The sequence below is a fragment of the Pongo pygmaeus genome, chromosome 12, assembly GCF_028885625.2.
Source record: "Pongo pygmaeus isolate AG05252 chromosome 12, NHGRI_mPonPyg2-v2.0_pri, whole genome shotgun sequence".
NCBI classification, from domain to species: Eukaryota; Metazoa; Chordata; class Mammalia; order Primates; family Hominidae; genus Pongo; species Pongo pygmaeus.
Genome location: NC_072385.2, coordinates 28776365 through 28803071, shown reverse-complemented (window position 1 = coordinate 28803071; position 26707 = coordinate 28776365). Strand labels below are relative to the sequence as shown.

Below are 26707 nucleotides of genomic sequence, written 5' to 3'. Positions count from 1 at the left end.
AATAAAATCAATGAAGGAAGAAAGAGAAGAAAGGATCCTAGAGGTCAGAAGAAATACACAGATAGGGATAGGTGATAAATAATTTCAGATGGGGAGAAGTTACTGAAAGAGACTAGGTTTTTTTTGACATACAATGTGCAACTATGAGACATTTTATTTTCTAATTGAAACTGTATTAAGATATTTACTTGGAATCACATTATTCCCTTAATTTTTTCACAGAGAATATTCCATTTACTGTGTAGTTTGTGGTCTTGTGGACATGTTCTAAGTAATATATTTGTTAGCATGGTAGTTTCAGTTGGGCAAAACTTACTGCCAATAAGACCTGAATTTAATTTGTCACGTATTTCCAATGGCAACCAATGATCAGGTGCTTCAATATTACAAATTTCAATTCTTCCATTCTTTATGTCTATGAATACTTTAATTTCCAAGTGTGACTGTTCATATAACACATGAAAGGAAGTATTTATACTAAACTTTGGAGTTTTGCCATATATCCACTCCCAAGTTTGCAGTTCTTTGGCTTTGCTATTTATTCCAGGAAACAGTGTCTCATCCGTTGGGTTTATTAGGTGAATGTGATTATCAATTTGATGATAAGCAGCATACTCTGTAGCGACAGCATTCATTAGTACTTCACAGGTCAGAGTGGGATCCTTTTCCAAAAGATTTTTCACTAAGGAAGGTATGCTAGCAGTGGCATTGCTCCTGATCCCTTGGTAAGGGCTCTTTAGCAAAGAAGACAAGAACGTCCCATCAGTACTGCATAATAAAGTGCAATGGTGATAGGCAGTAGTCCGGCCGATCTTAGAAGCTGTTCCTGAGATTTTAAACTGCCCATCAAGTAAAAGGTCAAATCTTTTGGTAGCCTGCACATCCAGCTGGGGTTGGACAGCATTCAGAGCTCTCACAATTAATTTCAGATTTTCCATTCTATCATACTTTTTTTTGGTTGTAAAGAAAGTCAAATTGATATTACCCATATCATGGTAGACTGTTCCTCCTCCACTTCTTCTCCGAGCCAGTTTTATACCTTCTTCTCTCATTAGATTCAGGTTACATTCCTGCCAAGGATTTTGATGCCTACCAATTACAACAGAGGGAGAATTCCGCCAAAAGAATAGAATTGGTTTGCCTTCTAGATTCATATGGTCATGGATCCAGTCTTCCACAGCCAGATTTTGATAGACATCATTGGAAACTGACTGTAAAATCAGCCCATTTTTTACTATTTTTTTAAAGCCACCTGCTGGGACCTGGCAGTCACAAAGTAACTGGAAGCAATTCCTCATTGAAAATGGGATCAGCATGCTTTTAAAAATGGAAGACAAACAAATTAATTCATTGAAAAAAGGAACATTAAATTCTATTTTCTAACTATCAATTATCGGTTATTTAATCCAAACTTATCTCTTAAGTATCCAGTGCAGTTGCTTTTGGCTTTTAGCTTTACAATTAGTCTTTAGCAATGCTATAACCAAGTATTCAAAAGAAATAAATGAAGACAAATTTCAAATAATTTCAGTTGAAATAATTTCACAGTTTTCAAACAATAAGTCTGCTGCAAATACATTATGTAATATATCTTTTTTTTTTTCTCTTAGAGACAGGATTTCACCATGTTGCCCAGGCTGGTCTCAAACTCCTGGGCTCAAGCGATCCTCCCGCCTTGGCCTCCCAAAGTGCTGGGATTACAGGCATGAGCCACTGTACTCAGCCACATTACCTATAATATATCTTAAAGCCAAATTATGTTGAATTCACAAGTAACAAATGTTCATCGAGAAAAATGAGAAAATACAGATAAGCAAGAAGAAAATAAAAGCATTGATAGTCCTAATCACAATTAACATTTTGGTGTAAACCCATTTTATTTCTAAGCGTGTATACGCACACACGCATTTCCCTCCCCATACTATTATTTCATTTGACATTCAATCTATATCTACATCTATATCTATATATTTTTTTTTTGAGACGGAGCCTCGCCCTGTCACCCAGGCTGGAATGCTGTGGCGTGATCTTGGCTCACCACAACCTCCGCCTCCCGGGTTCAGGCGATTCTTCTGCCTCAGCTGGCATAACAGGCACCTGCCACCACATCTGGCTAAATTTTGTATTTTTAGTAGGCATGGGGTTTCACCATGTTGGCCATGCTGGTCTTGGAACTCCTGACCTCAGGTGATCCGCCTGCCTCAGCCTCCCAAAGTGCTGGGATTACAGGCGTGAGCCACCGCGTCGGCCCATTAGATCTATTTTGCATCAGCTTTAATGACTGTTTAATACTCCATTGTTAACAAGTTTACTCAGTCTCTTAGTCTGTAATTTTAGGCGGCTTCTAGTTTTTCTGGTTATCAACAATGTGTTGATGAACATTTCTGTGGAAAGCTTTCATTATGTTTTTGTAACACTTTAAAAATAATTTCCTATTTGACTTTGGGATATATGATTTACTGGCAGCATAACTTTTATTTAGATCAATATTAACTTAGGATGAACCCTTGAGGTCAGAGAGTGAGGCAACTGGGAGTATGCAGGTTTATATACAAAGGTTAAGAATAAATTCGTTATGTTTGGATGCTTTCCACATTATTCATGTTACCATTGCTAATGAAATATTAGGCGGCAATGTTTGAAAATACTAGCTATGAAAATGAAGTATTTTGATTACTTATGGTCTTAAATCATTCTATTCCAATTCTATTTCTTAGAATGTAATTTTCCTTCAGGTTGAAGAACTGGGAATAGAATGGATTATTAAAGTGTATAACTTGAGATTAAGAGTTTGGTTCTAAATAAATAAAGTTCATAACTAGGTAGCTAGGCCTTTTTTTTTTTTTAAGACAGGGTGTCACTCTGTAATTGTCTCACTGCAGCCTCAACCTCCTGGGCTCAAGCAATCTCCACATCTCAGCCTCTGAAGCAGCTGGGACTACAGGTATGCGCCACCATGCCTGGCTAATTTTTAAATTTTCTGTAGAGATGGGGGTCTCCCTATGTTGCCTAGGTTGATCTTGAACTCCTGGGCTTCAGTGATCCTCCTACCTCAGTCTCCCAAAGTGCTGGGATTATAGGCATGGGCCACTACACCTGGCCCCAAATTATTTAGTTAAGTAATATCTTAGAAGTACAATTCTAGATTAAAGAGTCTTCATATTTTCATCACTCTTGTTATAGTTTATAAACTAACCTACAAAAAGTTGAATCAGTTTACATTCTGTCTAGAAAGGTGTGGAGAGGTTTAATAGAGGAAGGAATACTTGAACTGAGTCACCAAATCTGATAGTTTGCCAGGTCAAGGAGCATATTCCAGGCATATGCAAAGACAAAGAGTCATCTAATAGTAAGGTATGTTTTGGGGATTCCCTCCTAAGAGAAAGAGTTACACTACTAGTCTTCGAGTTCCACTGAAGCCTATGGCTATACTGTCCTAGGAAGCCTCGCAACCGAGACTGCATTACTTTGGTTAACCTCTTTGTTCTTGGTTCTGCTTGACTGACTTTGACACAGTACCATATTCACTCAACAAGTATTTATGGAGTGCCTACTAGGTACAAGGTAATAAGGAGATAGAAAATGGGAGGAAATAAATTCATGTAATAAACCAAAATATTTGGACTTTTTAAAAGGCAGCTAAGATCCACTGAAGTTTTAAGCAGGAAGTGTTAACTCAGCTATTATACAAATCTGCCTCTGCAGGGTTGAGTATAGATTAAATAAAGGATGGACTAGGGACAGGGGGAACAGTTAATGGACTAAGGCAGTTGTCCACGCTAGAGATAATGAGGGCCTAAAGTACGGTAGGAGACAGAGAGGAGGGGATGGATATGAGTGACATTAAGAAGGTGAACTGGCCGGGCACAGTGGCTCATGCCTGTAATCCCAGCACTCTGGGAGGCCAAGGCAGGCGGATCACGAGGTCAGGAGATCGAGACCATCCTGGCTAACACGGTGAAACCCCGTCTCTACTAAAAATACAAAAAATTAGCTGGGCATGGTGGCGGGTGCCTGTAGTCCCAGCGACTCCGGAGGCTGAGGCAGGAGAGTGGTGTGAACCCGGGAGGCGGAGCTTGCAGTGAGCCGAGATCGTGCCACTGCACTCCAGCCTGGGCGACAGAGCAAGACTCCGTCTAAAAAAAAAAAAAAGAAGGTGAACCTGTCCTTGCCTTCAAGAAACAAGTACCTCCACAATCTAGTGGGAGATACTAAAAAACAAGTAAGACAATAATTAAAATACAGTGTCCTAAATGCTGTGAAAGGTGTTAAGTACAGTAGAGGGCCATCTAATGCTCTAATTAGTGGATGTGACATTGAAGCTGAGACATAAAAGGGATAAAGAAAAGAATTCTAACAATGTGCAACAGCTTAGTGGAAAAGGAGATAGGACCCATGCAAATACTTTAATTCTACTGGCTGGTTCTTAGGAATACAAGAATGGGGAGTTAAGAAGGCAAGAGAAGTAGACGTTAGATTATAAAGAACCTTAAATCCAAGTGAAATGCTTGAACTTTATTGCCCAGGCTGGAGTGCAGTAGTGTGATCACGGCTCACTGCAGCCCCGACCTCCTGGGCTCAAGCAATCCTCCCCTAGCCAGCATGTGCCACCATGCCTGGCTTTTTTTTTTTGTAGAGATGAAGTCTCACTTTGTTGTCCAGGCTGGTCTCAAACTCCTGGGCTCAAGCAGTCCTCCTGCCTTGGCCTCCCAAAGCGCTGGGATTACAGGCATGAGGGCTTTGGATTTATACTTCAGAGACACTGCCTAGAGATTTAAGCATGGAGAATGTACAATACTTGGTAATAGGTTGAATTAGGGTGAGAGAAAGAGAAGTCAAGCATCATGTCCTTTATGATATAATGATTACAAGCTCAAACCAGACTGCCCTCATTCAAATCCCAACTCTATCCTTTATCAGTTGAATGACCTAAGGCAGATTACTTTTCTATGTCTCAGATTTGTTATCTAATATGTGGATAATGACAGGACTCATCTCATATTATCAGGCTGAGTCTGATGAGCTAATACATATAAAGTGGTTAGAAGAGTGCCTGGCATTGAAGAAAGTACACAATATGTGTTAACTATCTTATTAATATTATGCCCCGATTTCTGGCCTGGCAAAGAGGTGAAATTTCCTAGGACAGATTTTATAGGAAGAGGAAGTATGGGGTTAACATAATTGGTTCATTTTGACTGTGTTGAACTAGCGGCCAACAGCATAGAGCTCAATGGATGGTAACTGAGGCCGCAGGAAGGTGGTTCAGTGAGAAGATTTAAGGGCCTGTGACATAAGCCTGAAGAGCAGCAATATTTAACGGACATACAGAAGAAGGAGGGAGAGCTCACAAAGGAAGCTGAGGATAGAAAAAAAGGCAGAAAAATTTTAAATATGCTATTATGGAAGCTTCAAGGAGACAAGATGGTTAACAGTGCCAAATGCCAAAGATTGAGCAAATAAGATGAGGGTTGAAAAGGCTCTATTAAACAGTATCAAGAAGGTTATCAGTGATCTTGGTAAGAACCAGATGTACTGAGTAAATAGGAGGCCCAAGGTGGATACAATGACAGTATTCTAGTTGTGAAGTAGAAAAGCTAGGGCAGTAGGTAGAAAGGAATGTGGAGTTAGGAGAGGACTTAAGATGCAATAGATCTGAGCATGTTTAGATGCTGGTAGGGGAGTCAAGAGAGGGCAACACTGGAGAAGGGAGGCCCTTGAGAAAGTGATGGTACTGGGATCCAGAGTTCAGGTAGGGGGCAGGCTTAAAGGAGAAAGTAACAAATAGGAGTGGTGGGCACTAATAAGCTGGATGGTGTCTGTGGATATGGAGATTGTCAAAGATCTTGTGAAATATCTTTTTCTAAGATTAAGGCTCTTACTCTTGTCTGCATGCGCAGAGTGTGGCAGGATGGCAAAGTAGTTAAGGACTTAAATTTTTAATCCTGGCTCTGCCACTTACTAATGACTTTAGGGAAGTTGTTTAACTTCTAGCTGCTTCAATGGCCTCAGACGTCATAAAATGGTTGAGAGAATTAAATGTGTTAATATGCATAAGCCATTCATGTTTGGCAAATATGAAATGTTAACTGTTATGACAGGGTTCTCCCTTTCCCATCTCTATTCTGTGTTTACTGTTCCTATCATATACCATGTATTCCCTCAAGTGAACAAAGATTCCTAACCAAGACACATCAAAGTGGCATTCACCTTGATAAATTAACTATAGTCCAAGATGTTGGCTTTGGTCAAAAATGTGATCTTGTTAGCGTTCCAGAATTGATCCAATTTATGTATTGAGCCAATGCATGTATTTTAATAGTGCTCAAAATATCTCTATTCATCCAGGTATTGTATATACAGTGTGAATAAAACCCAACAAAGGTATTAATTCAACAAAGTTCTCATCAATTACATGACAGACATTGTTCTTAGCACTTGGGATTCATCAGTGAGTCAAATGAATAAAGGTGATAAGGAGGGCTATTAAAAAAAGTAGATGGCTGGGCGAGGTGGCTCATACCTGTAATCCCAGCACTTTGGGAGGCCGAGGTGGACAGATCACCTGAGGTCAGAAGTTTGAGACCAGCCTGGCCAACATGGTGAAACCCCGTCTCTACCAAAAATACAAAAATTACCTGGGCGTGGTGGCAGGCGCCTGTAATCTCAGCTACTCGGGAGGCTGAGGCAGGAGAATCGCTTGAACCCGGAAGGTGGAGGTTTCAGTGGGCCGAGATGGCGCCACTGCACTCCAGGCTGGACAACAAAGCGAGATTCGGTCTATTAAAAAAAAAAATGTAGAGCTGATAAAGAGAGGATTGTAAATGTGTATGTGAGAAAACTTACATTGCAATTTTAAATAGGGTTGTTAGGCTAAGCCTCATTAAAAAGGCGTCATGTGAGAAAAGATGCAAGAAGCTGTTCTAAGCACCCGAACACATAAACCAATAAACAGACCTCAGTGAGGCTGTGACATTTCATTTTGAACCCCGAAAGATGAGAAAAAAATCACAGAGTGAGAAAAAGTGAAAACAAAGGTATGTCCAAAAATCCGACTGCCAGCTTATTGATTTACAAAGAGAACTATAGACCATCAATCAGATATTCAGATGAGCCTGTGCAATTATTCACTGTAGCACTACTGACAAGCCAACTCTTAAGTTTGCTTGGTGAATATATCATCAGAACAAAAGGACTGAGTTACATGATATGAATGTCTGACGGAATGGGCTCTGGGGAAGACACTTCCTTAACTCAGGGGAGCCCCTGCTCTTAAGCCGGAATACCCTCTCTCCCCTAGAGAAGGCGTGGATTCATCTGGCACAGGTGCGCCCCTTTTTTTATTCTATGCTCCAGTAGCGGATCAGACCCCGACTGAGTAATGCACGGTATTTCAGGATATTTCACAGTCGTTGGGATAGTGTCAAGCCTTTGACGGTCTGGTTAAATTTTGTTCCTTCAAAATCACTTTGAATCATTCTACTCTCACCCTTTAATGACTAATTTTATAAAGTTTTTCCTCGGAAGACTTCCTTACCTTCCATGTTCTTGAGACACTTTGCTACCACTCCACTGCTAAACACGCCTCCCCATCACTGAACTGAAAGCAAAAACAGCACAATCCCATCTATCTTTCTAGGCAAGGGCAGCTTCTTCATAAGACCTTGCCAAGACCCTATTATTTTGCCCCCTCTCTAATCATATACAACTTACTCAGAATCTCATTACGGTCGTGTGCATGTTTTACTTCGCCCTTTTGGCTCCCAGGGGGCGTGCATACAGCTAGCGTCCAACATGTTTTACGATATTTACCCTCCCTCCTGTATTCGGGATCAACCGTTCCTAACAGTGAAATTAGGTCGTCCCAAGTGCTGAGGGGAAAGTGTGCACACAGGAGCCTTCAGCACCAGCGGAGGCGACCCGCAGGTCCTGACCCACCGCCAGAGACCCCGCGCGCGCCCAAGGCCCCACGGCCGTCCACGCGCTACAGCCCGCAACATCCCGGTTTGAAGCGCTTCCGCTTCACCCACCTGCGGCTTCCGGTCGTACCCACGGTCTCGCGAAGGCTCGAGCTGGAAAAGTGCGTCGTACGACCCCGAGCAACCAGCAGGCCTTGCGTGCGACGCTGCCCCGCCCCCTGAGGGCCGGTCCCCTGAAGCGCCAGAGAAGGAGGGGCGCGCAGGGATCGCGCCTAGCCTCTCCGCCTGCGGGGCCGTGGGTTCCCGGCAGCCCGCAGGGGTGCTAAGTAAGGGTCCTTCAGGGCGGGAACCAGATTCGAGGCAGGGACGCAGGCTACGTTCGAATAAAAGTGCCGAAGGTCATAAGGCCCCAGTTCAGATGGGACTTCCCCGCGTGACAGCACAGAGATAACGGCCACCCCTGGGCGAAGGTAGGAGAGCGGGCGTGCCAGGTTGGAGGGGGCATTTGGTGGAGCAAATTTAGGGGGAGCCCCCAGAAGCCCAGAGCAGTCAGGTCCCACGACGGGCAGGAAGGAGTACCAGCAAATACTTTTGACTGAGCATACAGGTATTACGCTGGGTCTTTACATATCTCCTCCAAATAAGTGAGTCCAAATGGCAGGTAACTCGAAAGGTGAGAAATTCAAGTCAGTTTTAAAAGACACATTGCATTTAAAGGAGAAACGGTATTCGCAGATGATAATACAGGATGGAATGAGTCAGAAAACATGCTGAGGCTAGTGATCATTCCCATTTGCCAACTCACTGCAATTGGCAAGAAAACTCTGTGACTCCATGAGATGGGAAATGACACCAGCAGTGAGATGGGAAATGACACCAGCAGTCAAGGTAGCAAGGTAATAGTTTTGGCTAAGTTTTGCTGCATAACAAACTGCCTCAAACAGTGGTTTATATCTCTAACGTGGGCAAGGTGGGTGATTCCTCTGCTAGTTTCTCCTGGGCATATTCATGTGGCTTCATTCAGCACAGGTTGGCTACGCTGGGCGGTCCAAGATAGCCTTATTCATGCTCTGGCAGGTGCTGCCTGGCTGCTAGTCCATCTCAATTCAGGCCTAATCTTGGAAGCAGCGCCTCAGCCATATTCTATTGGCCAAAACAACAACAAAGCCAGCCCAGAGTTAAGGCGTGGGGTAATGGACTTCACCTCTTGAGGAGAGAAGCCCAAAGAATTTGTGGTCACCTTTTTCAATCTTGCACAGAAATTAATCTCTCCTTCAGTTAAAATAGAAACCACTAAGACTTGCCTCTTGGAGTAGGAATCATTCAGTTTTCAGTTTGCTGATGCTGATACGGTAAATGACCAGGGGGGCTTCATATAAAGCTACAATGAAGACATAATGACACCTCCTTTCTTTATTATCACACGTTTTACCAAGGTCACTCTGAGTAAGTCTATCTTGTATTATGCAGGTGGGAATGAATTTTGTTCAGAGTTAACTGCACTAGGAATTTTCCTAGTTATTAAAAACAGTCACAGAATATTCTTGCTCTTTGCTTATATTACTTCCTTCTAAATTCCCTTTCTCTGAAATCTGAGATGGTACAGTTTTGGGTTTTTTTTCCCCCTAGTTTCTTGATGAAGAGGTTTTAAAGAATCCCATTCCCTCCTCCCTGCGCCAGGACTTCTGTCCCTTGGTTATTCTTACCTTTACCTACTTCTTCAGCTTCTCCACTGGAACCTTTCAAGTGACACTCAAACATGCTGTATGCTTTAACAATCCTCCAGTGACCTCACCTCTCTTTCCACTTGTCATCCTGTCTGCTACCCTTCTGAGCCAAGCTTCTTGGAAAAACTGCTATACATCCAGTATCTACTTTCTCACTTCCCATTCATTGTTTCAATGTACTCCAAAATGGCTTTTTCCCCATTATTCCAGCAAAAGTGCTTTTGCTAAGGTCACGGGTGACATTCATATTGCTAGATCCAGTGGACTTTTCAGTCTTCATCTAACTGTTCATTTGACTCCCTCAACCTGGAGATTCCTGTGGACAACTTTGACATTACCCTGTCAACTCCTCAGTCCCTTTTGCCAGGTTTTCCTCCAGCCTCACTGCCAACTCTGCAGTCCCCTTTGCCAGCTACCCTGCTCTAGTCAGCCCTAAATGTTGGAGTTCCTCAGATCTTTATCTCACACTACATTTTCCTTAAGCAATTTCATTCATTTTATGGCTTTAAGTACCATTTCTGTATACAACTTCAAAATTTATATTTTTTAGTTCCATAGATACAACTGCCTTGTAAACCTGGTAAGTCTAAAAACCATGCTCCTGAACTCACTCTTTTTCCCCAGGGATCCTGCATGCATCTAGCCTTTTTTGCCAGAAGCCCTTTCTTCTTCCTCACTTTCCGCTTCCAAACCATGACTACATCCTGTCAGACTTCACCTGGATTCTATCCCCTTCTCTCCACTTTTCTGACCATCACCATCATTCACTTAGACAACCATGTCACTGCAAAAGCTATAAATGTCCTCAGAGGCTGCTCTATGGAGTAGCCATTCTGTTGTTTCTTTACTTTATTAATCAACTTGCTTTCAAAAATGTCCTGAGATATGCTTTCCCATTTCCCACAGTTAAAATCAAGTTTATGGCCCAGTGGGAGGATCACCTGAGGCCAGGAGTTTGAGACTAGTCTGGGTAACATTGTGAGACTCTCTCTCTAAAAAAATACAAAAACATGCTGGGTATGGTGGCACATGCCTGTAATCCTAGCTACTAGGAGGCTGAGGCAGGAAGATCACTTAAGAACAGGAATTCGACACTGCAGTGAGCTATGATTGCTCCACTGCACTCCAGCCTGGGCAACAGAGTGAGACCATCTTAAAAAAAAAAATCAGCTTTATGTGGTATGTCTTGTGTTATGTCTCTCTGAATGCTATACGTTTCTTCATGGCATATCACAGTTTGCATCTTATATAATTACTGTATAATGTCCTGTCTTTCCTAGTAGACAGGCACAAAAGTCTACAAGGCACTGGCTATTTTATTCACTACTGTATCTCCAGCACCAAGCACAGTGCCAGGCTAGGTGAACAAATGAATGATTTATGTATTTTTTTTCTCTTCTAAAGAATTACGTTCTGTAAATAATAAAAAGCATTGTCTTTTTGGCTCATGTCCCATTCAACAATTGTTTTTCATTCTCAATATTCCCTACAAACACATTTGTTTAGTATTTTTCTGATTAATAAAATATAGCTTCCCCCCCGGAAAAGATGCCCTTTCCTCTTTTAAAATGAATATTAAAGAGATTTCCAACTACCAGATATTTTCATAACTGATATACAAAACAAGGTTTTTAAACACCAGGTTATTTTTCTCATATTAAATATTGGTGACATAAAATGGTACCATCTGCAAGACAAACTATTAACACTTGGAAAGAACACTTTTCTAACTCTAAAATGGATTCTATGTGGGGGGAAAAAGCAGTTTTAAAGGCACGATTTAAAATGTGAAATCCTTCTGAAGATATGCAATTTATTGGTCTTTTGCAGTTTATTGGCAGTGATCTTTTACAGAACAAAAATGCAAAATGTAAGAAAGTAAAGTATCCTAAAGCAGAATCCCAAAATGGAAATGTAACATACAAAACTGGTACACCAGAAATAGTGTGAAATACTGATGTCACATTGCTTGGACATTTTTTTTTTTTTTTTTTGAGACGGAGTTTTGCTCTTGTTGCCCAGGCTGGAGTACAATGGCATGATCTCAGCTCACTGCAGCCTCCGCCTCCAGGGTTCAAGCGATTCTCCTGCCTCAGCCTCCCAGGTAGCTGAGATTACAGGCGCCCGCCACCACACCTGGCTAATTTTTTGCATTTTTAGTAGACATGGGGTCTCACCATATTGGCCAGGCTGGTCGCGAACTCCTCACCTCAGGTGATCGACCCGCCTCGGCCTCCCAAAGTGCTGGGATTACAGGCATGAGCCACTGCGCCCGGCTGCTTCGACACTTTTTTAACCACTTGTTAAAGAAATACATTAAAATGAAAATGTTTTGGTGCCATTCAAATACTGTTACTTAAAAACTCTGGTTTTTAAGAAGGATATAATACCAGAAAAATCTGCTTTGAATTTTGGAAGGCTTTTTCACCCTAAAGCAACTGCCTTTTGAATAAGCATCATAAAAAAATGCAGTGTAAGATGATTCACAAATAGTGCAAAATAAAGCAATAGTCTTCTGTCATTTTGTCAAGGTTTCCTAATAAGGTTAAGTTCTCTTTCAACACCCCCCTTAGTCAAAGGCAGTTTTTGGTTTCTTTGGTAATATGTACAAATTGCTTCATTCCACATCTGTCATTTCTAGTCCATCACTTTCTTTGACGTATACCACTGAACCCAAGGCTTTCTCAGAAAGAGATCCTGTGCCAGTCCCTTCAATCCTTGTAAAGTTTTCTTGATTTGTATCTTCTAATCTTATTTTCTTGGTGTTTTGAAATAACTGAGTCGCTGGTTCCAACCTGCTTTTTTCAGTCCCTCGTATTAAGTGATCATCCACTTTTGAATCCATATGTATAGCAGATACCTGAGTAGCAGATTTACTAAGTGAAAATCCCATTAGGATAGCTGAACAAATATGAAAGTAATTTGCAGGTACCCTTTTAAGTAGTGGAAGCGTTTCTTCAACTTGATTACTGAAAAAAAAAAAAAAAGTAACAAGTGAATGTAGCAGGAATTTCCCTAACTTCATGGCAATGTTTGTTTGAATGAAAAGCTGTGGTGATACTAGAAATATAAAGTAAAATTGCCTCTTACCTTTCAGTGTTTACATTTTCTTTGTGGGAAGGTTTGCAGGTTCTAAAGATTTATTTGAAAGTCTTTTTAAAAGGGAATTTATCTGATTATATGTTTTATCACCTTTCAGAAAATAGTAGAGCTTCTCTTAATCCTTTCTTTCATTCTTGCTAGTGAAACCTCTTAATTCATTACTAATGGGTTAAAGAAATAACTACTGAAGGCCAAGTACTCTGCTAGTACTTTATTTTCTGCAAAAAATAAAGATGTCCTATAAAGATACTTGTGATTGGCTAGGTGCGGTGGCCCACCCCAGCACTTTGGGGGCCGAGGCGGGCAGATCACCAAAGGTTAGGATTTAGAGACCAGCCTGGCCAACATGGTGAAACCCCATCTCTGCTAAAAATACAAAAATTAGCTGGGTTTGGTGGCGTGCACCTGAAATCCCAGCTATTCAGGAGACTTGGCAAGAGAATAGCTTGAACCCAGAAGACGGAGGTTGCAGTGAGCCGAGATTGTGCCACTGCACTCCAGCCTGGGCGACAAGAGTGAGACTCTGTCTCAAAAAAAAAAAAAAAAAAAGATACTTGTGATTAAGGATGCCTAGTCTGTAAAAAGAGATGATCGGCCGAGCGCAGTGGCTCACACCTGTAATCCCAGCACTTTGGGAGGCTGAGGCAGGCGGATCACGAGGTCAGGAGATCGAGACCATCCTGGCTAACATGGTGAAACCCCATCTGTATTAAAAATACCAAAAATTAGCCAGGCATGGTGGCGGGCACCTGTAGTCCCAGCTACTCGTGAGGCTGAGGCAGGAGAATGGTGTGAACCCGGGAGGCTGAGGTTGCAGTGAGCCGAGATCGCACCACTGCACTCCAGCCTGGGTGACAGAGTGAGACTCTGTCTCAAAAAAAAAAAAAAAAAAAAAAAAAAAAAGCAGCAGATGATCATGTAGCATGGAGGGAGGCCTTGGGAAGTTTCCCAAAGGAGGGGAGCCTAGGTTAGGGTTTCGCTTTCAAAGATGGGCAGGAATTTGGTAGGCAGAGTTGACCAGGATGGCAGAAGGGACAGGCTTCCTGTACAGAAAAGGTTTGAGAAAGCCCAGGGCTTACTGGAGAAGAATGACCTACCCAAGATGCTGTAGTAGCAACCTGAGATCTGGAGGAGATTCCACAGCTTCAATCGAAAGCCCTCACCCATTTTTTTTTTTTTTTTGAGATGGAGTTTCGCCCTTTCACCCAGGCTGGAGTGAAGTGGTGCGATCTCGGCTCACTGGACCTCCACCCAGCAGGTTAAAGTGATTTTCCTGCCTCAGCCTCCTGAGTAGCTGGGATTACAGGCACCCGCCACCAGGCCCAGCTAATGTTTGTATTTTTATTATTTTTTTTTCCAGTCTATATTTTATTTATTGTGGTAAAATATATATAACATTTACCATTTTAAACACTTTTAAGTGTACAATTCAATGACATTGAGTACATTTACATTTTTGTGCAAACATCATGGTCATCCATCTCCAGAACTTTTAATCATCCCAAACAGAAACTCTAATGTTTGTATTTTTAGTAGAGACGGGGTTTTGCCATGTTGACCAGGCTGGTCTCGAACTCCTGACCTCAGGTGATCCACCCACCTCAGCTCCCAAAGTGCTAGGATTACAAGCATGAGCCATCGCACTCAGCCTCACCCACTTTTTAGAATGTATTATGTCTTTAATATTTAGCTACTGTGGTATCTTTGATAGTTTACAATTTCATACTCATCAAGCTCTAATTACTGACTGAACATTTCTAAAGAATCATCTTGAAACCCTGTTTATCCATATTTGTGACTGAATATCAGTGTTTATAACAAAACAGAGTCCTGGGTCTACTGTAGTAGCCTAAATATAGTAGTTACTCAAATATTAATATAACAATTAGGTAAATAGTATATATTTGGCTTTCTGGGAATCAAATACAACTTAGCTAAATTTTTTAAGATCTCTGATGAAATTCTGAAATATGGGTATATTTGATTTTTAGATTTGGAACTTGAAGATGAATTTTTCTTCCTCATCAAAGGAATATCTAATACTGCCTTCAAATTAATAAAATTGAGTTTATTCTATTCTTTGGTTTCTCTTTTTCTTAGAAAGGAAATACTCCTGTCAAATGCATAACTTGAATCTAAACATGAGGAAACAATCAGATAAACCCAAACAGAGGTATCTTCTATGAAACAAATAGCTTCTACCTAAAAATGTCAATGTTATGAAAGACACAGAGAGGCTGAGGAACTGTTTCAGATTAAAGGAGGCTAAAGATACATTATTTCAAATGCAACCAATGCTCTTGAATTGGGAAGGGGATGGAATGTACTACAAAGATCATTACTTAGATAACTGGAACATTTGGAGATGGGACAATATTAGATAATAATATTGGATCAATGTGATAAATGCCATGAATGTGATAATTGTATTGTGGTTATATAAGTCAATGTCCTTGTTCTTAGGAAATACATACTGAAATAGTTAGGGGTGAAGAATCGTATCTGCAACTTGCCCTCAAATTGTTTAGCAATAGATAGATAGGTAGATACATAGATACAGAAAGAGAGTAAAATATGCAAAATGCTAACAACTGTTAAATCTAGGAGGTAAAGCTTAAAAAGTTGTTCTACATATTATTCTTACTACATTTCTGTAGGTTTAAAACTTTTTCAAAATACAAAATTGAAAAAAGGTTTTAAAAAACACAAAACTCTATAAAACATGGCATTTGAAATCAACAAACGTAAAAGAATGGTAACATATAATTATCAACTTGCGCATTAAACTTCAATCTAATAAAAGGACTGAGGAGGACCCAAATATAATAGGGTAGACTTGGCCCTGTGAGTCTTACCTTAACTTCCCCAGAGTTGAGGACATGAAGGGTGAACAAGTCTACTGGGGGCCTCTTTGGACTGGCATTTAGGTTGCCATTCGAGAAGAAATCTGGAATATATATGTAAGAATAAAGGTACATAAAGAGATAAATCAATCTGGAGAAAAAGAACAAAGTGGCTTTCTTTACTAGATATTAAGATATGCTACACAGCTGGGCACAATGGCTCATGCCTGTAATTCCAGCACTTTGGGAGGCCAAGGTGGAAGGATCTCTTGAGTCCAGCAGTTTGAGACCAGCCTGGGCAACATAGGGAGACCTCATCCCTATCAGAAAAATATTTAAAAAAATAAAAAGATATGCCACAAAGTGAAAGTAATAAAAATAACCTTGTACAGGTACAGGAACAAATAATCAGTAGAATATGACAGAGCTGTAACTTGGACTTAGGTATTTCAGGAACTTCACATATATTACAGGTGGCACTATAAGACAAAGCAGATAGAACAGACTAAGTTTAGTATGATAGTATTGTGAACACTGGCTCGCTATGTGGACATAAGTTAAGCAGGATCTTAAACATAGAAGTGGGCTGGGCGTGGTGCCTCACGCCTGTAATCCCAGCCCTTTGGGAGGCTGAGGTGGGTGGATCACGAGGTCAGGAGTTTGAGACCAGCCTGACCAACATGGTGAAACCCTGTCTGTACTAAAAATACAAAAATTAGCCAGGTGTGGTGGCGGGTGCCTGTAATTCCAGCTACTCAGGAGGCTGAGGCAGGAGAATCGCTTGAACCCAGGGGGTTGGAGGTTGCAGTGAGCTGAGATCATACCATTGCACTCCAGCCTGGGCGACAGAGCAAGACTCCGTCTCAAAAAGAAAAAAAAAGCGGAGTGCAAATGCATTAAAGACCTAAATGTGAATGGCAGAACTGTAAATGCAATAGAAGAAAATATCTGCTACCTTGGAGTGAAGAAAGATTTCTTGAACAAGACTAAAAAGCTTAAACAATAAGGGAGGAAAACAGGTGAGTTTGATTACTCATAATTGAGAATTTCTATTCAATGAAAAAAATATAAACAAAAAGATAGATAAGAGACTGGAAGGAGATATTTTCTGTGTCCAAAGCTGATGGTATTTAATGGCTGGAATAAAAAGAGAACACCTAGAAATTAGCAAGGAAAAAGAAAACCCGATAGAAAAATGGGCAAAGGATATAAAAACATAATTCACAGATTGAGGAATCCCAAACAGATAATGAGAGTACATAAAGAGATATTCAAACTTAACTAGGAATCAGAGAAATTCAAGTTGCAAAGAAATTGCAACCTCCACCTTTCTGGGTTCACGATTCTCCTGCCTCAGCCTCCCGAGTAGCTGGGATTACAGGCACCTGCCACCATGCCCGGCTAATTTTTGTATTTTTAGTAGAGACGGTGTTTCGCCATGTTGGCCAGGCTGGTCTCGAACTCCTGACCTCAATGATCTGCCCTCCTCGGCCTCCTAAAGTGCTTGGATTACAGCATGAGCCACCGTACCCGGCCACATCTGGCTAATTTTTAAAATTCATTTTTTTGTAGAGACAGGGTGTCACTGTTGCCCAGGCTGGTCTTGAACTCCTGTACTCAAGCAATTCTCCCACTTCCCAAAGTGCTGGGATTACTGGCGTAAGCCACCATGCCTGGACTGGTTTGAACCTTTTATAACAAAACCCAGATCACAGCAGTCCTCTGCTCAACACACTCTAGTTGCTTCCTATCTCAGAGAAAAAAATTCTCTACATATCTGGTCCCCAGCTGTGGTAGGCAGAATAATAGTCTTCAAAGATGTCTTTGTCCTAATCCCCAGAAGCTGTGACTATGTTATGTTACGTGGCAAGGGGGAATTAAGGTTGCTAATCAGCTGACTCTGTGGGTGGGAAAATTCTCCTGGATTAATTGGGTGGTACCAATGTAATCACAAGGGTCTTTTTTTTTTTTCTTTTTGGGACAGAGTCTCACTCTGTTGCCCAGGTTGGAGTGCAGTGGCGTGATCTAGGGTGACTACAGCCTCCGCCTTCTGGGTTCAAGTGATTCTCGTGCCTCAGCTCCCAAGCAGCTGGGATTACAGGTGCCCGCCACCACAACCAGTTAATTTTTGTATTTTTGGGGAGAGACAGGGTTTTGCCATGTTGACCAGGCTGGTCTTGAACTCCTGACCTCAAGTGATCCACCTGCCTCGGCCTCCCAAAATGCTGGGATTATAGGTGTGAGTCACTGCGCCTGCCACACAAGAGTCTTTAGAAGTGAAAGAGGGAAGTAGAATGTGTTAGCCATGATGCAATATGAGCAGGACTTGACTGGCCATTTTTGGCATTGAATATAGACTGGGATCACAAGCCAAGGAACATGGGCTGCCAGTAGAAGCTGGAAAGGCAAGAAAGGGGATTTTCCCCTACAGCCTCCAGAAGGAATGTGGACCTGCCTGACATCTTGATTTTAGCCCAGTGAGACCCAATTTGAACTTGTAAATCTCCAGAACTGTGTGATAATAAATTTGTGTTGCTTAAAGACACCAAGTGTGTGGTAAATTGTTGCAGCAGCCGTAGCAAACAACTACTAGCAAGCACTCTCTCCTGTCTCTTTGCCTTATTCGACCCCAGACCTATCACCCCATTGCTGTTCCTCAAGCATATTCTATGCCAAACCTTCTCCTGCTTCAGGACCTTTGCACTTACAGTTCCCCCAGCCTGAAGCAATTTTTGCATAGCAAACCACATCCCTTGAGGATAGTTAGTGACATGGGGCCTGGAACTGTGAAGAATGGCAGACTTACTCATGATGGAGTAACAGAGACCAGACTTATCTTCATGCTTTCAGCATCTTTTTTTTTTTTGACAGAGTTTTGTTCTTGTCCCCCAGGCTGGAGGGCGATGGCGCGATCTCGGCTTACTGCAACCTCTGCCTCCCAGGTTCAAGCAAGTCTCCTGCCTCAGCCTCCCGAATAGCTGGGATTACAGGCATGTGCCACCACACCTGACTAATTTTGTATTTTTAGTAGAGACAGAGTTTCTCCATGTTGGTCAGGTTGGTCTCGAACTCCCGACCTCAGGTGATCCAACTACCTCAGCCTCCCAAAGTGCTGGGATTACAGGCATGAGCCACCATGCTCCACCTGCTTTCAGCATCAAAACACAAAACACATGAAGCAATGGCTTTTAGATATTGGACAATAGGCAGTTCGGGAGAGTGATCCTTGAGAGACAGGAAATAAAGTAAGCCCTATGAATGGACATTGCCTGGAACTTTCAGGCCTCAGCATAAGGAGGAAACTATCTGATTTAAAAAAAGGAACACAGGCCGGGCGCGGTGGCTCATGCCTGTAATCCCAGTACTTTGGGAGGCCGAGGCGGGCAGATCATGAGTTCAGGAGATTGAGATCATCCTGGCTAACACAGTGAAACCCCGTCTCTACTAAAAATACAAAAAAATTAGCCGAGAATGGTGGCGGGCACCTGTAGTCCCAGCTGCTTGGGAGGCTGAGGCAGACGAATGGCATGAAGCCGCGAGGCGGAGCTTCCAGTGAGCGGAGATTGTGCCACTGCACTCCAGCCTGGGAGACAAAGCAAGACTCCATCTCAAAAAAAACAAACAAACAAACATAAGGAACACAGCATCAGTGAGCTGTGGAACAAGATCAAGTGGCTTAACACATATGGAATTGGAGTCCCAGATTTTTTTTGAGGGGATCAGGAAGAGGATAGTGAAAACAAAACAAAAAAAAGTAATAACAGAGGTTTTTGTAGTGAAGCTTTTGAAATGATGGAAAAATTAAGGGACTAGAAAACCGAGACCTTAGAAGGTGTCTGTCACGAGAGAGAGCAAGCACAGGGTACTATATAAGGCTTAGCCTGGGCCAGGCACAGTGGCTCATGCATATAATCCCAGCACTTGGGAGGCTGAGGTGGGTGGATCACTTGAGTCCAGAAGTTCAAGACCAGCCTGGGCAATATGGTGAAACCGCATCTCTACAAAAACATACAAAAATTAGCTGGGCATGGTGGCACATACCTGTGGTCCTAGCTACTCAAGGGGCTAAGGCAGGAGAACTGCTTCAACATGAAAGGTGGAGGGTGCAGTGAGATGAGATCATGCCAACGCACTCCAGCCTGGGTACGGGGCAACAGACTGAGACTCTGTCTTAAAAAAAAAAGGCCGGGCGCAGTGGCTCATGCCTGTAATCCCAGCACTTTGGGAGGCTGAGGCGGGTGGATCACGAGGTCAGATCAAGACCATCCTGGCTAACACAGTGAAACCCTGTCTCTACTAAAAATACAAAACAAAGAAAAAAAAATAAAGCTGGGCGTAGTGGTGGGCGCCTGTAGTCCTAGCTACTTGGGAGGCTGAGGCAGGAGAATGGCGTGAACCCGGGAGGCTGAGGTTGCAGTGAGCTGAGATCGTGCCACTGCACTCCAGCCTGGGCAACAGAGTGAGACTCCGTCTCAAAAAAAAAAAAAGGTTTAGTTGGGGCAGGGTGGGACACTCACTACCCCTTGGGTTTCCACAGAGGGAAAGAAATTTTTACTTTCTCAGGTTAGGGGAGAAAGTCAACAGTTCTTGATAGGAAAAAAAAGGAAAATCTTTTTACCCTCTTTTGGCCTTAAAATGATCATTTCCTTATATTCTTTCCAAATAATCTTCAGTACCATCTAGGTGGCATACATAAGTGCTTAAACTTTTCTTATTCTTTCTATAAGGGAAGTACTTTCCTACTTCCTATATTAATAATCTCCCCACCCCCAAAGTCTTCAACTCCAACTGATAGTTTTAAACTTAGAACATTCTTTCCTATTTGTTTTTAATAATGCTAGATAATGTATTCAAAATAATCTTAGTATCTGAAGAGGAAATGAGATTATACATTATTCCCTTTAACATAACTTCTCAGTTATTTTGTGCATTTAAAAAACTGTATTTCCGAGGATATGTGCTCCTTGTGTCCTCTAACCTCTTAATCTAAAATAACAGGGACACTTAATTTTTTTTTTGGTATCTAATTATACTTACAAAGTATATGATATCTGAAAATAAATGCGACAAAATATGAGACCATGTAATAACACGATGAAAAGACATTGGAAAAACATGGCACTTATATTAAATGTATTTTTATGACTAAATTTGTTCTAACATAAAAGTTGTTTATCCCTGCCAATGATATCTTGTGTGGGAAAAAATGAGTACTCACCTGGCAAAAACAGGAATTGTTAGTCTCCTCAAACGAGAGCTTACTCTTGAAATACACAGCGTTCTACCATATCAAGGTCATCAGAGAATTGCTGTAAAAACCTAGTGTCTATGTCATCTGCAGGAAAAGGAGATAAAGTCACTATTATCATCCAGAAGCTCTTGGGTTATTTAAGAAGGGACATGGTAGGTATTAAGAAAAATTAAGAAGACTTTTTTTCCCCCCCCATTCTGGGCTCCAAAAAATTGATAGAAGAATGCAGCGCTCATTCTTTTTCACTAAAAAGCTCATTTGTCACTTTAAGGTGAGGGGATTTGGAAAAGGACTGGCATGTGGAGAAGGAATATCGGTCAGGAATCTGGACTTTGTTGCTAGATCTGCCACTTCCTGATTCAGCCCTGATCGTGCAGAGCTGACCAAGGCCGTGGTCCCCAGGCTCCCCTGACTCCAGGCTGCCCCCGCTCACCGGGACAGGCCGGCTCGTTCCCTGCAGGCTGCAGCGGGAGGGCTGGACCTGGAAGGCTCTCTCAAAACGGGCCCTGGCTGCAGCAGGAGCTGCGCCCGAAAGCAGCTCTGAGAGTAACCGGTTCACCGAACATGGGTCCAGAATGATGCCCAAGCCCTGGGAAAAGTGGCACAAAGCCACCGCCGCGAAGCAGCAGGTGTTCCAAGCTGAGGGAAGGCGGGGCTGCGAGAGACAGCCTTGCGCATGCGCGTTCCATCCAGGTGCGGCAGCCTCAGGCAGGGATTAAGAAATGCGTCGTGGAAAAGGGGGCTAGCGGCTGGTTACTAGGAGACGGGACGCTCGGGTCGGGCTTCTAGGCGCTACGTGGGCGTGCGCCTGCGCGGCGCGGATGGGCCAGGAAGGGGTCCCTGCTAGGTGCCCTGACGTACGCGTCGCTCCGTGCGTAAGTGCGCGCGCACGGCTTGTAGACCCCGCGAGAAGGAAGGTCGAGCCAGGTACGCGTGCGCACCGGGCCTGGGGGCAAGCGGGACGGAAGCAAAGCTGGGGCGCCGGGGAGGTGGAAGACGAGCCCCACTCCGGTACAGAGCGTGAGGGCGGGGCCACGGCGGCGCCGGCTGGCGCTAACCGCCCCCGCCTCCTTCCCGAGGGCTCCCTCCTTCCACCGACCCGCCGGGGCGGGGCCAGGACGATTTGGGGGCGGGAAGGGAGGAGAAAGGGGCGGAGGATGGAGGGTGGGCGGTTCTCGTATCCCCCGCGGAGGCCGAGAGCTGACAGTCTCGGGGATGAGCTCTGGGCAGGACGGCGGGCCGAGGAGCCCGGGGAGGGACCCGGAGCTCCAGGTAGAAGCTGCGGAGATGCGCGGGGTGGGGAGAGTGCTGCTACTGGGCTGGAAAGTCTCTGAGAAGGCGGCTGCAAGCGGGCAGAGGTGGCGGGTGCGGGGCCGTGGCGGGCGGAGGTGGGCGCTAGCCACGGGAGCCGCTGTGAGGGACAGCGGCGGGCGCAGCTGCCGGCCGGAAGCTCAGCAGCACGCGTTGCCCCTGTTTCTCAGGAGGTTAGGTTTGAGCCCAGTTCCTATGGTCACCGATTCGCGTCCTCCCGCAGCTCTCCGCTTGGTTGTTGGGGGGACTGTTCAGTTTAGAAACGATCTGGAAGCTCTGGTGGAGCCGAGGAATTTGGAAGTCACAGATTTGGGAGTTCAGCCTGACTCCTGATCGCTCATTTCTGAGCCTCTTTCTAGACTTGGGGTGGTGAAAGGCTGAGATTACATAGGCATTTGCATGAAAATCAGATAATTTTAGTAAAAATTATACACAGTAAAGGCAGGGAAAGCTGGCTTTTGTTGGAAAACTACTGGAGACTTAAATTGGATAACTAGGTGATCATGGACTTGATACCTAAAAACTCACAGAAATATACTTTTTTTTTTTCGCGGCTTCAGGAAAGTTTGCATAGATGACAGTGTCCCAGCCTTTTCCTTCTTCCATTCCAGGACCTTATATCCTAGGAGATTTCTTTGTTTAAAATTTTCTGTACTGGTGTTCAGCATTTCAAGTATACTTTGTTTACGTGTAAGGACATAAGTAGAATAACAATAGGTTTGTAAGTAGAAAAAAACAGGTTAGTTATAGAAGTAGGATGTCGCATTCGAATCTGCTTCCAGGATAAGACAGATTCTTGTTTGTATTTTAATTGATTAATGAGCCAAACTCTTCAGTCTTAATTAGTGGGAAATAACTAGGACGGTACATTAATGAAATATTAATTTTAAATCCTAAACTTTGGCATTATTTAATGGCAGCTTCCAAAATATCTCACGTACTGTTTACCTTCCGAAGAAAAATCACTGCTTGTAGCCCAGAATATAATCAGGTGTAGAGATTCTCTGGGAGATCTTTTCTGTCTTCTTTTTGAGTTGCTTAGACTAGTTTGTTTAGGACGATTTGGTTTTGAAGTCCTCCATACACAGAGGCAGTTAGAGGTATTCTATTTATCTCCTTTTCAGATTACATATTCCTTTCCCTCCCCAGAGATAGCCACTCTCCTGACTTCTAAGATGGCCACTTCCTTGATTTTCCTTAATGTTTCACATCATTGTATGTGAACATGCACATTACAGTTTGGCTTGTTTTTGAACTTCGTATAAATAGAATTGTACTAAGTATTCATTTACATCTTGCTTCTTTACTCAACATTTTTTTTAAGATTAATCTTTATTGTTGCTCGCAGTATTTCGTTTGCTGATTGTTTCCCAAAATATTTATCCACTTATTTTTATTATATAAAATACTCTCTCAGAATTATTCATAAATCTTGTATGGTTTTCCACATCCTTCTGTTAGTGAGGCTGTTCCTTTCTACTTCAATGTCTATAAGTCTACACTTTTGGAGACAATATTTTTAAAAAGAAAAACCCACCTCAACTGTAGTAAGCTTTTGTGGAACCAGATTTCAGAATTCCATTGAAGTACTCCAGTATTTTCCATTCTATCAAAAAGTTCAATAATTTGTTGAATACATATGTGCTTCATATTTTGCTCAACACTGATGATACTTTTTATTATATAATCTTAGCTCCTGTTTCACTGAAAAATTAAAATTCAATCAGACAGAAACTTCCTCAGATTTCCATGACACTTATCTTTTTTTTTTGAGACATGATCTCACTGTCACTCAGGCTGGAGTGCGGTGGTGCGATCATGACTCACTGCAGCCTTGACCTCCTGGGCTCAAGTGATTCTCCTATCTCAGCCTCCCAAGTAGCTGGGACCGCAGGTGGATGCCACTATGCCTGGCTAATTTATTTTTTAATTTTTGTAGAGACAGGAACTCACTATGTTGTCCAGGCTGGTCTCAAATTCCTGGGCTCAAGTGATCCTCTGGCCTTGGCCTCCCAAAGTGCTGGGATTATTGGGATTACAAGTGTCTAAATCTTCACCTGTCCTTGCTTTTGTCTTTCTTGTGTCGGGGCAATACATCTTTATCTGGGTTTCCTCTTATTACCTCAGCTGTCTTTCTCCATCAATTAACATTAACTCATGCCTTAGGAATCTTCATTGTTTCGGTACTGTAGGGCTTCTTCATCTGGAGTCCAGGGACCTTAGAGAGTCTTAAATCCCCTGAAATAGTTTGTAAAGGTGTATTTGCATTTTTCTGAGGAGAGGATGCAGGACTTTTAATTCTGAAAGAGGATCCTTATGTAAAGAGAATTAAGGAACAAGTTTTTCTCTTCCTGTAATGACCTTTCCACAACCTTGGTCGTCTTCCACCTTTGTTCTACCTCTCTTCCTCTCACAATCATGCTTTCTAAAAGAAGTTTACATTTTCCATTTCTTTTTCTTTACTATTCATTCATTAGTCCCCTTCAGACTTGTTTTCACCCAACATTGAAACTGCTTTGTTCGAATCATTAAATTTTCTTATTTTGAAAATGTTTTATTGCGTTTCACCTTTGTGCTGGGCACTTTTAAGGCATTAGGGATAAAACAGAGACAAGACAAAAGCCTGGAGCTCTTGAATTTTATATTCTAGTATGGGGAGATAGTAAACAAGTCAGCAAATGGTATAATTTCAAGTAGTGATAAATGCAAATAGCTTATCACTTATTTGAGAGAGTGACTAGGAGAGAGGCTACTTTAGGTAAGAAGTCAGGGAAGACCCTCTGACATTTCAGCCAAAGAGCTGAGGGTGAGAAGATAGCCATGTGAAAGGCTGGGTAGAAAGTGTTCCTGAGAGAGGAAAAGCAAGAGCAGAGGACCTGAAGTCAAATGATACTGGCACATATCTTAGTCCATTCAGGCTGCTATAATGAAATAACATACAAGCAACAGAAATTTAATTCTTACAGTTCTGGAGACTGGGAATTCTAAGATCAAGTTGCCAGCAGAATCAATGTCTGGTGTTTTTTGGTTCATAGATGGTACCTTCAGACTGTGTCCTCATATGTTAGAAGGGGCGAGGGAGCTCTCTGGGGCCTATTATATACAGGCAACTCATCATGGCTATGCCTTTTTTTGTTTTTGACATGGAGTCTCAGTCTGTTGCCCAGGCTGGAGTGCAGTGACACGATCTCAGCTCACTGCAATAAATCGCTTCTAATTTATTAGCAAATGTTGTTGGTTCTGCCTTCAAATATATATCCTAAATCCATCCACTTCTCTATATTTTTGTTACCACCTCCCTGGTTCAAGTCACCATCATCTCCCACCTGGAATATTGCAACCATTCCCTGCTATCTTTCTGCTTCTACTGTTGCTCCCTACAACCTGTTCTCCACACTGATATCATATCAATCACTTCAAAATAATGGGACCCTGTGGGAGAGGAGAAGGGAGAGAGAAAAAGAAAACAAAAAAGAAAATTATAATAAGATGATCCTGGCTCAGAAATACACCAATGGCTTCCCACTGCAATTAAGAATAAAATCCAAACTTTGTAAGGCCTTACGTGATTTGGCCCTTGTCTTCACTTAAAAGATCTAGTACTCCCTTCTTTGTTCACCCAATAGCTTTTTCTTTCTGTTCCTCTAATGTGTGGCTTCAGTCTGAATGTCTGTGTCCTCACAAAACTTTTAGGTTGAAATTCTAACCCCTAAGGTGATCACATTAAGAGGCACAGTCTTGGCCGGGTGCAGTGGCTCACGCCTGTAATCCCAACAGTTTGGGAGGCTGAGGTGGGTGGATCATGAGGTCAGGAGTTTAACACCAGCCTGGCCAAGATGGTGAAACCCTGTCTTTACTAAAAATACAAAGTTAGCTGGGCATGGTGGCAGGCATCTGTAATCCCAGCTACTTGGGAGGCTGAGGCAGGGAATTGCTTAAACCTGGGAGGTGGAGGTTCCAGTGAGCCGAGGTCATGCCACTGCACTCCAGCCTGGGTGACAGAGCACGACTGTCTCAAAAAAAAAAAAAAAAAAGGAAGTCTGTTTTAGACACGTTAAAGTAGCCATGGCTGTGGACATTCCATAAAAGTAATATAATGCATTAAGTGCTCCAGTAGGGATATGTTCATAGTTCTTTTGGAATGAAGAGTAGATCTTAAGTCTTTTTTGAAGAAGTAGAAGTCAGAAATACTTTTTTTGTAGCTTCTTTCTCAGTGTTACCTTAGCATCTATGTGCATTACTCTGATGTAGCAGTAATCATGCTGTGCTGTAATTTCTGACTTATTTGTTCTGGACTTTCCTAGATTCATTTAGGGTTGAAATTGTAAGATTCTATTTGTTTTACATCTTTTTTATCCCCAGAAACATATTTCTGGTTCATTCTTATTCTAGCTATTTATAAGTTTACTTATAAAGTGAATACATGTGACAGCTACAGTCTGAAAGCATGAACTAAAACAGTGATAGTAGGGATGAAAGAAATGTAACCGAGATAATTTTTAGTGAAAAGAGCAGTAGGACTTGATAGCCAATTAAATAAGTTGACTCAGTGAG

At 42.4% G+C, this 26707-nt stretch overlaps 3 protein-coding genes across 23 annotated transcripts in view; 1 reads left to right on the top strand and 2 right to left on the bottom strand.

The window, feature by feature from the left end:
• Positions 1-136: 136 nt before the first annotated feature.
• LIPT1 (lipoyltransferase 1) lies at positions 137-8133 on the bottom strand. 7 transcript variants are annotated; one of them, XM_063649204.1, is made up of 4 exons: positions 7714-7999; positions 7538-7600; positions 6639-6780; positions 137-1317 (listed from the first exon to the last, which is right to left on the bottom strand). In XM_063649204.1, exon 4 carries the CDS (start codon positions 1314-1316, stop codon positions 195-197), a length of 1122 nt encoding a protein of 373 aa, XP_063505274.1. In that variant the 5' UTR covers position 1317; positions 6639-6780; positions 7538-7600; positions 7714-7999; the 3' UTR covers positions 137-194. The 7 variants fall into 7 exon arrangements, with proteins under 7 accessions (XP_063505274.1, XP_063505272.1, XP_063505276.1 ...); XM_063649202.1 differs by lacking the exons at positions 7538-7600; positions 7714-7999 and adding an exon at positions 8031-8118; XM_063649206.1 differs by lacking the exon at positions 7538-7600 and having other exon boundaries at positions 7714-8008.
• Positions 8134-8267: 134 nt separating this feature from the next.
• Positions 8268-26707, top strand: part of TSGA10 (testis specific 10) — a 169502-nt gene continuing 151062 nt past the window's right edge. For 5 of the 13 annotated variants that reach the window (XM_063649192.1, XM_054476700.2, XM_063649193.1 and 2 more), the window contains exon 1: positions 22019-22114. In XM_063649192.1, the coding sequence (XP_063505262.1) occupies positions 22058-22114 (57 nt within the window). In that variant the 5' untranslated portion in view covers positions 22019-22057. Of the gene's footprint in view, positions 8390-21637; positions 22115-26707 lie in introns of those variants that run through there. The other 8 variants (XM_063649197.1, XM_054476703.2, XM_063649195.1 and 5 more) reach the window with 7 other exon arrangements.
• C12H2orf15 (chromosome 12 C2orf15 homolog) lies at positions 11446-21803 on the bottom strand. 3 transcript variants are annotated; one of them, XM_063649224.1, is made up of 4 exons: positions 21704-21803; positions 20810-20926; positions 15604-15695; positions 11446-12615 (listed from the first exon to the last, which is right to left on the bottom strand). In XM_063649224.1, exons 3-4 carry the CDS (start codon positions 15627-15629, stop codon positions 12264-12266), a joined length of 378 nt encoding a protein of 125 aa, XP_063505294.1. In that variant the 5' UTR covers positions 15630-15695; positions 20810-20926; positions 21704-21803; the 3' UTR covers positions 11446-12263. The 3 variants fall into 3 exon arrangements, with proteins under 3 accessions (XP_063505294.1, XP_054332715.1, XP_054332716.1); XM_054476740.2 differs by lacking the exon at positions 21704-21803 and adding an exon at positions 21276-21576; XM_054476741.2 differs by lacking the exons at positions 15604-15695; positions 21704-21803 and adding an exon at positions 21276-21664.